General features: G+C 46.3%; 1 protein-coding gene across 3 annotated transcripts in view; it reads left to right on the plus strand.

Moving 5' to 3' along the window:
* Positions 1-3,877: 3,877 nt before the first annotated feature.
* Positions 3,878-12,405, plus strand: part of KLHL14 (kelch like family member 14) — a 62,711-nt gene continuing 54,183 nt past the window's right edge. The window contains exons 1-2 of one of the 3 annotated variants that reach the window (XM_050322602.1): positions 3,878-3,917; positions 5,480-6,462. In XM_050322602.1, coding sequence (XP_050178559.1) covers positions 5,525-6,462 — 938 coding nt within the window. In that variant the 5' untranslated portion in view covers positions 3,878-3,917; positions 5,480-5,524. Of the gene's footprint in view, positions 3,918-4,084; positions 4,143-4,405; positions 4,511-5,479; positions 6,463-12,405 lie in introns of those variants that run through there. The other 2 variants (XM_050322610.1, XM_050322594.1) reach the window with 2 other exon arrangements.

A 12,405-nucleotide genomic window follows, 5' to 3' on the forward strand; every position in this document is an offset into this window, starting at 1 on the left:
GCAATGTTGTTGGTAAGAGACCAACTATTGCTCATCTATTTGTATAGTACTTGTACCTCAAAAGGGATCTGTGTGCTTAGATCTGTCCAAACAACTCTCATGGCTTGTTGCCCAACAAAAATGATCCAGCCCACCTGTAGTCTTTACCTGTCTGGAAGGACCCTCAAAAGAACTTTGCCTGTGGTGACAGATCCCTTCCCCATCCAGGTGCCTCTGTTGAGTGCTAACATCTCCATTCTATCATTTGAAATGCAACGGTGGCAGAAATGCAGACTGTTGAGAGAGTTCAGCAGGCCAGGTGACTTGCACAAAAGGCAAATTCTGTGCCCCAGATAAAGGAGCCAGCTGAAGCTGTTTCTGACAGCAATCTCAATGACAAAAGGATGAGTGTTCCGAACTGACACATTGTTCCTAATAATAAAGATATAGTAATAGAGATATTGTGCATGTAACTTGATTTCTCACCTATACCAGGATGTATGTATTGCAACAACAAAATCTGCAAATAATGCCCCATAAAACATCAGTTGTGCAGAGGTATGTTTTATATTATAAGCATAGATAATAAAGGTGTTCTAAATTTCTCTTTTTTATAGAAATGAGCTTACTGAAAAGTACTTACCTTGCTTATTTACTGAGTTTGTTCCCTGGGATTTTAGTGACAAGCCTCTTCTGCATCAGGACCTCTTCCTTTAATTGCAAGATGTGATTTGAAGCTTGTGTAGTACTGACCTTCCTACTATAAGCCTCTGTAATCAGGCTTCACTTAAGTTGAGGAATCTGTAGGGATGGAAAGAGCTGAGCTAAAGGAAGGCGCAGAAAGGCACAACATCTCCAAACCTCTGGCTTTGAAAAGATGAAAGCATGCTGTTCTTTGGAAATCTTGTTTAGGGATAGAGCCCTATAGCTACGATAGGGAAGGCTTCAGAGTTGCTGTGTATTCAGTGCCTCAGGGAAGATTCCAGTGGTTTCCCTGAAGTCTGTGATGGGTTTAGGTATATAAACTAGAGATGTGAAGTCCCTGCTTAAACCAACTGTCAAGTACATATAGTTTTGCTTCAAAGAAAAGAAAAGAATATTTTTACATGGTGCAGGTCCAGGAGTAACCTCAGAAAGAAAGAAAGCACATGGCATTTTCTGGCAACAGCTGCCATCTGTAAGAGATGGATTTTAACTTTCTACTTTGAAATCAAGCAACTTAGAAACCTTGAAGTCTCCCTTCAGAATGTTCAAGCCCATTTGGAAAATACCATACCCAGGACTTTGGACAATATTCGTCCAATGTAATTCATAAGTGAACACAAATCATACATGTAAGTTAAGACTGAACTTTATTTCAACTCACATTAGTGTAGCAAAGTTAAATAAAAATTAACAGGGTCTATTCACTAAAGAGAAAAACATACCAGTATACTAGTCCAAGAAACTTGCTACCCAGATGCATTTTGGCAGCTTATAATGGTATAAGTGTGTATGGCACATCAGTCAGTGCAAACTGATACAAAACCCCATGGGGATTATTTACAGCCATTAAAGCAGTAAAGTTCAGCAACACAAGCGTGATATAAAAATTGTTCTTCCCATCTACTACATTTGGGAGACAACTCGCATCACTGAAGACACCAGCTACTATCAAAATGGAGTAATTTTGTAATTCATGTTTCTCTTTACCTCAACAGGGTCAAAATCCATGTGGTCAAAAGGGTAGAGCAGGGAGGGAGCCACAATGAGAGCAAAACAAAGAAAATGGTTTTTGAAGCAGTATATGCTGGTGTCATTCTTTTGGGAAGAATACCATGTCCTGCAATACCAGCTGCCTAACCTCTTTTGAAAATGTCTTGCAGAAATAATCGACATCTAAGGGAGGGGGAAGGGAGCTATCTGGCAAGGAAAACCAGAAAGGTATGGCAGAACTTCTTTATTAAGGTCACCAGAAAATAAATAAAAGCAAGAACTGCCTTGATGCCTTTCAGTTCCAGTCCTTTGCATTTCTGAGCAATCTGACTCCAGCTCTGTAAAAGCATTGGCATCCTTGGCCAAGTCAAAGAGAAAGACCATGAGACCTGGCATTCAAAATCCCGCTCCTGGTGTGTATTTTAATTAACAGGAGCCTGAGCATTATCTGTGAAAGGGGATATGGCTCGTGGCTTTCACACCAGGTAAAACTTTCTGTGAGTGCTTGTTCCAGTCTCCTTTCATGTGCATTTCATTCAAGGGCATACATTCCACCTTTTTCTTCTTTTTTTTTTTTTTTTTTTTGACAATTGGAGGTTTGACAACAGAAGAACAGAGCTATAAATGTGAGGGTACAATATATCATGAGATAAAGTGTGGAGAACACGTCCTCTACCAAAATGCCCCTTGGCGGAAAGAAAAAGCCCAAAATGCCTACAACAAGAATTCCCTCAGCTTCTTACAACTATTAAAAACCCAAAACAAAGCCCCAACCCATGGGCTGTTCTATGCACGTTTCTAGGGTATCAGCTCTGGCAGAAAGTTGAAAGGTTACATTTGTGACACAGCAGCTGCTTTCCTGCCATTTGATTCAGGCTTCTGCTTTGCAAAGTCTAAAAACCGAAAGACAAATCTGACAATATGCTAATCTTCCAATAAAAAAAATGTGACTTCTGAACCCTTATCTGTTGAAGAGCTGACAGTGAAGTTCAGAGACGGTTGTCTAACCAGACAAAACGATAGAGAAAATATGCCTTCAAACAAGATCATAAATCTTGAACAGTGCAGGGGAACAAATGTAAAAGGAACGTTTTACCACTCACACCATTTAGTAGCCTCACTTTCTCTCCCTTCCACCCCTCCAGCCTCATCATACTGGCAAGGAAGGATGATGTATCCTGTCAAAGCAATAATATGAATACAAGGGGATGGGGGTGACAACATATCTGGTACTGAAATCAGACATTATTTTCATCACTCTTGGGGTGCGGGGGGAGAGCAGAGACACAATACTGTGCAACCTGAATACAACAGACTTACACCCCCAACAACACACACACACACTCACACACAAAAAGTTTGCATATTGCACAGGGCGCTTGAAGATCATAAATCTATGCATGAGAAAGATGTAGTGGAAATTTTTGGGGGGATTAGAGTTTATTTTTGTCATCTCTGTGAGACAGCTACTCATTCATCCAGATCACAGCTAAGAAAAAAGCTGGTCACAGAAATTAGCAGTTTCAGCTCAGCAGCAAAGTCGCCAGCCTGTGAAGGCAGAGAGAAATTGACTAATTAGCAATGCGCACTAAAACTTGACGGTTCTTTATAGAGAGAGAGAAGAGAGAGGGAGAGCGGGAGGGAGGGAGGCGGGGGGCTCGCTTTTTCCCCTTCTTTCTTCCAAAGATGTTTGAAATCGCAGTCATTTACGCTCGACAATTTTTACAATAGCCTTGAGCCATAATTTTGCGAGTCTCTCCAGCATCCATCCCCCTGTATGGTCTCTCTCCACTGGCCATGCACGACCGTTTCTCTCCCCAACCGTGGATTTCCTATTACTCTCGTTACGACTCACTGAGCCCCAGGCCCAAGGATAATGATGTGTTGTTTCTTGGTAGCATAATTTGTCACACGTACATTTTTTCTTCTTCTTCTCTTGCAGAAAGCTCTGCGCTCTCTCTCTCTCTTTCTCTCTCTCTCCTTCTCTCTCTCTCGTACATTTTCTTGCTGTTGCTAATTCATGGTGATCAAATGATGTACGACAAAATAAATTGTAAAGAGTGACTGCTCCGAGTTGGGAACCAGAAGGTTTTTTTTTTTTTTCTTTCTTTCTCTTCTCTTTTTTTTTTTTTTTTTTTTTTTTTTTTGGAAGGAGCGAGCAAACCTTTAAAAAGGAAGGACAATTGATTTTTTTGGGGGGGAGCTTAAGTGAACCTTTACTTTGGCAGCTGGTTGTGGAGCAGGTAAGTTTCTGGCCTTGTGTCTAACCGTCTCTGTGCATTTTCTAGTGCCTCCTGATTTGTTTGTTGATGGGGGAGAGGAAAGGGGTGTCTGTGTGTGCGCGGGGGGACAGTTGTGTAACGAACGCGTTTACCGAATAAACTCCGATTGCAAGAAATGGGCAAAACGAGAAAGAAGGAAGGGGAGGGAGAAAGAGGAGGAGTGTGTGTCTGTGTCTGCGTGTGCATGTATGTATGTATGTATGTGTGGTGTGTGTGTGTGCGCGCGGTGGGGAGGGGGGGATTGACCGGGTCCACTTAAAGGGAGAGGCTCCGGGAGGTTTTTGTAGCCGGCGGCGGGGCGCGGAGCGGGGCTGAGCGGCACCGGGGCAGGGGAAGCGGCTGGAGGGAGCCCCTCGCTGTGCCGATAAATGGGGCGAGGCGGGGGTGAAGGGAGGCAGAGGAAGCGCAGCGTTGGCGAGGAGCGACTGAGCGCGCTGCAATGGCAGGAGCAGGTCTCGGCGGGATCCCGCTGAGGAGGAGGAGGAGGAAGAGCGGCGGCGCTCCGCGGGGCGGGATGCGGTCAGCGCGGGTCGGTGGCTGCGCAGCCCCCGCAGGTGCGGACGCAGGTCGGGGCAGCCCCGCTGACCGCCCTCCCCGGGCCGGGCACGGAGCCGGGGATGGGAGGGCGCGGTGGGGTCCGGCCGGACCGAGGGACCGCCGGGCAGGGCCCCGCTCCCCGCCACCCCTTCCCGCCTCCCCCGTCCTTCTCCCAACTTGAACTTCACGTAGTTACCGGAGTTACGGCCGCGGCGCCGTCTGCTGCGAGGAGTAGTGAGCCGGGCAGGACAGCGCCGGGCGGCCCCTCGCCGGACCCGGAGCTGCCGCTTCCATCCCCCCCCCCCAGTCCCCGCTCCGGGGTGCCAAGTATTGCAGCCCCCGCGCTGGGTCGAGGAGAGGGGCTCACCTTCGGTGCCGGCCAGCGCCGGGGCCCCTGCCCCGGGCACGGCGCCCCCCGGGGAGGACGCGGGTCCCGGCGCCGCCGAGTTGCCAAAGCGGCCGGAGGGGGCCGGGGGCTGGCGGCGAACGGGGCGGGAAGGGCTGTTCGGCTGCCCGGCAGAGTTTCAATCACTTGGTAGTTTCTCTGGGCATGGAGGTGTTGGGGTGGGGGGGAGTGGTATTTGGTGTGCGTGATTGCTTGGGTGGCTGAGGGGGTTGCTCAGCTTTTAAAATGTCCCCGCTTCCTCGCTCCACCCCCGGAGAGCAGCCCGGTTTGCACCGGGGAGGGAGGAGAAAAGGGGGGCAGGGGGCAAGGGAGGTGTTGGAGGGGAGAGGCAAAAAAAATAAATCTCCTTCAGCCCTCCCAAGTTGCGGCCCCTCTGAGCGAGGCCGTCCGTGTCCGGGGTGAGGGGGGGCGGTGGGCTCGGCTTGGTGGGCACAGGGGAGCCCGTCCCCCGGCTGCGGCCCCCGCCACCCGTGCGCACACAGCCGGGATGCGCCCTCCGGGCCTCTAAAGCTCTGTGTTTATTGTTGTGTCGTCCCGTGTGTCCCCCCCACCCCGCTCTCCTCCCCACCCCTCTGCCCAGGTTGGAGGAGGGTTTAAAAGGCAGGTGTGCCGGAGGCCGCTCGCCATGTCCAGATCCGGGGACAGGACCTCCACCTTCGACCCCAGCCACAGCGACAACCTGCTGCACGGCCTCAACCTGCTGTGGAGGAAGCAGCTCTTCTGCGACGTGACCCTGACGGCCCAGGGCCAGCAGTTCCACTGCCACAAGGCCGTGCTGGCCTCCTGCTCCCAGTACTTCCGATCGCTGTTCTCCAGCGGCAGCGGGAGTGGCGGGCATCCCCACGGCTTGGGGCTGGGGCCCGGCGCCCAGGACGGGCTGGGAGGCCCGCCGAAGGAGCCGCCGCCGCCGCCGACGCAGGAGGAGCCCGGCACCCCGTCCTCCTCCCCGGAGGACAAGCTGCTGGCCAGCCCGCGGGCCATCAACAACCTGGTGCTGCAGGGCTGCTCGTCCATCGGGCTGCGGCTGGTGCTGGAGTACCTGTACACGGCCAACGTGACCCTCTCGCTGGACACGGTGGAGGAGGTGCTGTCGGTCAGCAAGATCCTACACATCCCGCAGGTCACCAAGCTGTGCGTGCAGTTCCTCAACGACCAGATCTCGGTGCAGAACTACAAGCAGGTGTGCAAGATCGCCGCCCTGCACGGCCTGGAGGAGACCAAGAAGCTGGCCAACAAGTACCTGGTGGAGGACGTGCTGCTGCTCAACTTCGAGGAGATGCGCGCCCTCCTAGACTCGCTGCCCCCCCCCGTCGAGTCGGAGCTGGCGCTCTTCCAGATGTCCGTGCTCTGGCTGGAACACGACCGGGAGACCCGCATGCAGTACGCCCCGGACCTGATGAAGCGCCTCCGCTTCGCCCTTATCCCGGCGCCGGAGCTGGTGGAGCGGGTCCAGTCGGTGGATTTCATGCGCACCGACCCCGTCTGCCAGAAGCTGCTGCTGGACGCCATGAACTACCACCTGATGCCCTTCAGGCAGCACTGCCGGCAGAGCCTGGCCAGCAGGTGAGGGGGAGGCGGGGAGGGGGGCAGCCCTCACGGACGCCCCCTCGGCGGCTCCTGCCCGCGGGAGGAGCGGAGCTGGGGGTCCCGCCGGGCAGGGACCCCCGGGGGCCGGGCCGGGGGCGGCGCGGTGGCCGGAGCGGCTGGAGGGGGGCGGTGGCGGGGCCGAGCCGCCCGCCCCCTGCACCGACAAACTTTTCGTCCCCTCCCCTCGGCCCTCCGGCCGCTCGCGCTTGGGGAACCTGTTTATTATAGGCCACATTTATTAATTTATTTTTTTTCCTCCCACAATGTTACTCCTTAACAAGGAGTTGCCTCTTCAGGGCATTTTAAGCTGTAACAGCCAAGTCCTAAATCTAATTAGTTATTTTCACAAATAACTACATTATCCGTGCACACCCTGGTATTGCTGATGGAGGGGTGATGTCCCTATTGTGCATGGAAACTTGTGACTTCATAGTCCTTACACCTATGACATGTCAGTTATTTTCATTTAATAAGGTAATGAATCATGATGTCAGAGATCGACAATATGAGGTTGGTGTCAGGAACTGAAAGCAAAGCATGTAGTTTAAAGCAGTAAATATACCCAAAATTTATTTTCCTCCTTTTAAAATGCATTTATACTTATTTCATTCAAAAATGGAAAGATAATACCATCTTCCAGTGTTGGTATTACACAGTGGCATGGTAGCACAAGAAATCAAAACACACTTTGCATTATTCAGCTTTTTAACTAATAGGTGCATATTACTAATGACTTAGCAGCAAGAAAAAAAAAGTAGTACATTATTAAATATTTTAGATAGTACGCTCTATTAGCATTAATGCAAAGTATTCTTTATATCTTCATGTAACGGGTACCCTGACAATTTAACTTTGGAAATGCTGTGCCTTCTTTTATTATCTCTGGCTAGCTCACTGTGTTAGTGCTCTGTCATGCTTATCACCTTGTTGTCTAACGGATTGTCTCTCTGAAACCCTAAAGTAAAAAAACAAATACAAGCATTTTGCAGCGTAAAGTAATTTTGAGACGCCGCTGTTGTAAGTTGGTGCCTACCCTTTGCATTTCAATACTCAAAACTGTTGACTTTCAAAAATGAAAAAACCCACCAACTCCTCAAACGAGATTCTGCACGCCGCTGGGGGCAAGCTGATGCTCGTGTCCTGGTGGATTGCTGAGATACCAGGCGGCTTGGTTCAGTGAAGATACCTTTCCAGCTTCAGTGGTCCATGTCATTTGAAGGATATGTAGTGGTGTTCTGACCACTGAATGCTTACAAGTGTCATGGATGCTGCAAGAATCTGATACTCCTGTTGCTGGGAGCTGGCTTTCCCTGTAAGAGGGAGCGTACACAAAGGGGTTTCACTTTAAGTAGTCCTAGATTAGAGTCTAAGTTGCACTTACTTAATGACTTCTGGGAGACTCCAAATACCACAAATACTACATTTTTTTATTTGTAATAGGTCTGCATGTCTGTGCAGACAGTGGTATTTCAGAGACCCTTTACCACAGTGGGTGAAAACATACTGTCACCTTCTCAACTTTAAGGTCTAATAATAGTGTTGTAACTAGCTTTTCGTGATTGGGTTCTTTAGTGGCAGTGAAACAGGAGTAAAACCATTCAGATTTACTTATAAGCGGGCATTAGAACTTACTCCAAATGTTAAAATGTTGGAGATGTTGAAATGCTTTGTAATACAGAATGCAATTTCTTATATTTTCATTTTTGCTCTTGGATGATATTCCTGGAAATTCATAAAGGTCACAAAGGCCCATCTTTGAATCTTAATCACTCTAAGATTTTGTCAGGCTGGCTAAATGTACCTAAATGCCTTCTTAAACATGAATGGAGAAATGAAACATACCCAAGACTAGGGAGATTTCCAGACTTGTTCTTTCTGTTACTTGTAGTTTCTCTAAAGCAGCAATTTTAACAAGTTGACGTCCATTCAATAAAATTTTATTTTAAGGAAGAAAATCTGCAGAGTTCCTTAAGTTACTAATTTGCAGAAGGAAATCTTGAAAGTAACTAACAGGGAAGTACATGTGCAAGTACATAAAAATTATTGCACAGAAAAGGACTTTAAAACTTTGATTACTTTTTTCTGTGAGTAATTGTGACTTTGGTAATTTGGAATTTAATGAAAGGTCATTCACAAAGGATACACATGTCTTTAGAAAGAGATTAACTGTTCCTCTTGTGCAGTGTAATACCTACTGCACAGTACAGTGTGGGTTGGTGAGAAATACAAGTAGCCCAGTGCCAAAGCAACCAGCTTCATATGTGTTGAAGAAATGAGAATTGCTCTCAGAATGAAAAAGAACTTTTTTTTTTTTTTGTAACATGCTACTTTTTAAAAAAGCATTTACACATATGTTACATACAAATCCATATGCACACTTTGGAGTACTTCTATTTCTTAAAGAAAATTAATGTAATGGGAAGCTCGAAATGCAGGGATTCTTCTCTGAAATGTAACTGTAAAGCTAGTCCTGTGGTCAGGGCTGGAGGAAAGTGATTTTGGCTCGTAAGAACCAGTCTGTGCACTACGAGCAGAGTAATTTATAAAGTTTGTGCCACAAATGCAGATCCTGTAGCGCAAGTGATGCTGGGGCAAGGTAGGAACCTGGAATGTCTCTTGTGCTGCAGTGAAACATAGTTTACCTGCAGGGAGAGCGAGGGTTTTTTTCCCATGAAGTTTCTTAAGAGAAGGTAATGCTTGAACAGCCTCCTGTATTTTTGTAAGATTAATTTTCAATGTACTGCAATTAAATGATCATCACTTAAAAAGTTGAGAAATTACGTCCCTGACTTGTCAACTTTGCTGCACACCCTGAGGTTTAGGACTTCACCACCAGGGGTGGGTGATTTGGCTTTGACTTGATGTTTAATTAGGTGCTCAACTCTAAGCAAAGTTAGTAATTCTGTTGACTCAGGGATCCTCACCTCAGTAGGGCCTCAGCATACAAGCTGCTGTTAAAGCCTCTTGAGGCATCGTCAGTTTTGATGTCACTAGGAAAAATCATAATTGATTTCAACTTGGAGTAGGGTGAGTGACCCTGAACATTAGGCCTAAATGATGTTTGTCTGTCCCTGAATGGCACAGGTAGCTTTGTGCTGTGTCATATTTTCTGTAATTCTGGGAAGAAAATGCATTTAGATAAAGAAATATTAATCTTCCTAGTTATTTATATGACTCTTAGGACTTCACCAAAGTATTGAGTTGATTAAAGTGTCTCTGTGCTTTATTGTATAAAGCAGTATGTTTTATATAATACATTGTATGTATTTTCAATTTTTAAAAAGTTTCAAGTTAGAGCATTACCATGTTGCTGGAAAGAAATTGACTTTTAAAGATGAGTGAGCTACTGAGAATTATTAGTGCTTCTATGTTTACGTGCAACAATGAAAATGGTTCAAAACACATCACTGCTGTGAAATACCTAGTTTTTAACTTCAGTTTTGCTTGTGCTAATGCACAGTATAGCTGTAGACAGACAATGGAGCATTATAGAAAAAAAATATTTAAATTGTGAGACTTATTATTAAATGTTTTACCTAAATGTTGTAGCCTTTTTATAGACCATTGCCATGATTTTAATGGTTTCACTTACTTGTAGCTTTTTACAACGCCCTCTGTTCCAGACAGGTGTGAGAAGGTAGGCTGGGTGAGAAGAGGCAGCCCTTGATGTCCTGGGAGTTGTTTGTCAGCTGTAGGACACACGTCTGTACAGCTGTGTCAGGTACCTGAAGGCAGAGGGGAGTGAGGAAGGTAAAAATGGAAGAGAGGGGAAAATGCAGAAAAATAAAGGAGTTGAAATACTTCAGAGGAGAAAGTGGAAGCAAGAAAATACAAATGAGGGAAGAGGGGAGAGAAGAACAGTTTTGAAGGGAGAAAAATCAGAGAATAGGACAGGAAAGGAAACTAGCAAAACAAAAAATACCATGGCAGATGAAAAGAAGATACAGAATGAAACAAAAGGTAAAAACCTAATTCTTGGCAGAAACAGCATCTGTTGTCAGTAACAGCTGAGTATTTCAGTCTCTGGAAAAACTGTTTCAGATGTGGGGGAGAAAAAATGCATGGGGATCAACCAACTGACATGAGATGAGAAAAGTCGTAGGCAGAAAATACAGAATTGAAGAGCACAAGAGAAAAGGGGGAAATAAAGAGACAAAGAGATAAGAAGGCTAAGCCTGACCGTGCTGTTTTATGGGTTCAGCAAAGTCCCAGCATGTACAGACCCAGCTGCTTTTCTATACTTTTGTTCTCTGGACTAGTAGACCTTGGGGAGATTAGAAGTGCAAATTCTGGTCCTGCTAAAGCTCATTGTAAAGGTGGTTTGTTTGGATTTTTTCTTTATTTTCAGTGGGAAGAGGGTGTAATCCAGACTATTTGGTGTTAGGCAATATTAGTGAAAGTGATAGCAAATTAAACAGTTGCAGGTGATGAAGATGATATGACAAGTTTTCATTCAGTGGAAAGATGGTAACTGTTGATGAAGAGGGAACATGTAAAGTGCTGAACAGTATGACACAGTAGCATCTATGAGGAAGGTATATATACCAAGTCTGTTTTACTTACCACAGAGGAGATGAAAAATTTGAAGAAACTGGTTACATCCCTTGACAATTAAATAATTTCCTTATTGAATACACTGTTTGTCTACAAATCTCACAGACTGTAGTTCAATTTGACTTCTTTTTCTACAGAGATTTTTGAAGAGTCTCTGTAGGACATGATTGATGGTTGTAAAAAATTTTGTGTTTTTTCACTGAAAGATGTTGTGTGTTCTGATAACAGCCATCTGCCTGTCCCTTTGTGATCACAACACCAATATTTGGATTTTTAACTAATATTCTTACTCATGATTAATTGCAAGTGAAAAATATTTCAGATCCTAAACTAACATCTTGATAAAAAACATTTATGCAAATTCTTCATTTTTGTATTGCGGTATGGATGAAGTGAATGTGAGGCTCTGGTTTATTTTAGTGGCTTTGGATCAGGTTTTAACGTGCCCAAATTAATATCAGGAAATTGTATGTGTGCCAGGACTTCCTCAGCTGAGCTGCAAAAGGGAGACTGATACATTAGAGTCTGTGGGGAAGTGAACCAGCGATCTGGAGTCAGCTTAATCCTAGTTAGTCTCACCTACTTTCCTTACTTGCCTTATGTGCATTTGTTTGCCTTTGGAGACAGGCTCATCCTGAAGTATAAGTGGAGAGATGTGAAGTGTCCAAGAGGGAAGGAGTCCTGGAGCTCATGTTATGGACAGAGGCAGCATCATTGTTCTAAAAGGACTGCTGTAGGTCAGGACAGTCCTTGGGAGCCTTCTTAAAGACACGTATGTCCTGGCTGGTAAAATCTTGGGGAGCTGCAGTGGCATAGGTGATAACCAGCTTCTTGACTCAGTTGTAGTACTTGTTAGGAGAAACATAATTTATGAAGAGCATTTAATGGCCTTTCTTCTGGGCAACCATCTTTCCAACAGCTGTAGGTGAAGAAGGGTTGCCAAGTACCTTGTTAAGGTACTTGCCCTGCCAGCCAGTTTCCTAGTCAGAGGTCCTACTTGGGATAGTGTCCTTCGTGAACTGGCAGTCCCTCCTGGTTTATGTCCTTAGGTGACAGGACTCGTCCCCAGATCCAACTTACGTGAACTTCACCTCTACCTGTCCCTTCTCTTGAATCCACTGTCGCCATGACCCCTAACTCCTGAGGGCCTCTTCCACCAGGCTCCCAACCTTACACACACCTCAAAAGCCCACTGCTCCAGCCTCTCAGCTTGGATCTCCAGAGGCTGCTGCAGTTCGCTGGACTGTGCTGCTCCTTGGCTTTGTGTCACCCTGAGCCTTTTAGCACCTGAAGCAGCTTCAAGTATCTGTATCTGCATCTCCAAGCTCTTTTTCCAAGGGGAAATCTTCCACTGGGTTTTAAAAC

This window comes from Myiozetetes cayanensis, unplaced genomic scaffold, assembly GCF_022539395.1.
Source record: "Myiozetetes cayanensis isolate MyiCay16 unplaced genomic scaffold, myiCay2020 scf1, whole genome shotgun sequence".
Taxonomy (NCBI): Eukaryota; Metazoa; Chordata; class Aves; order Passeriformes; family Tyrannidae; genus Myiozetetes; species Myiozetetes cayanensis.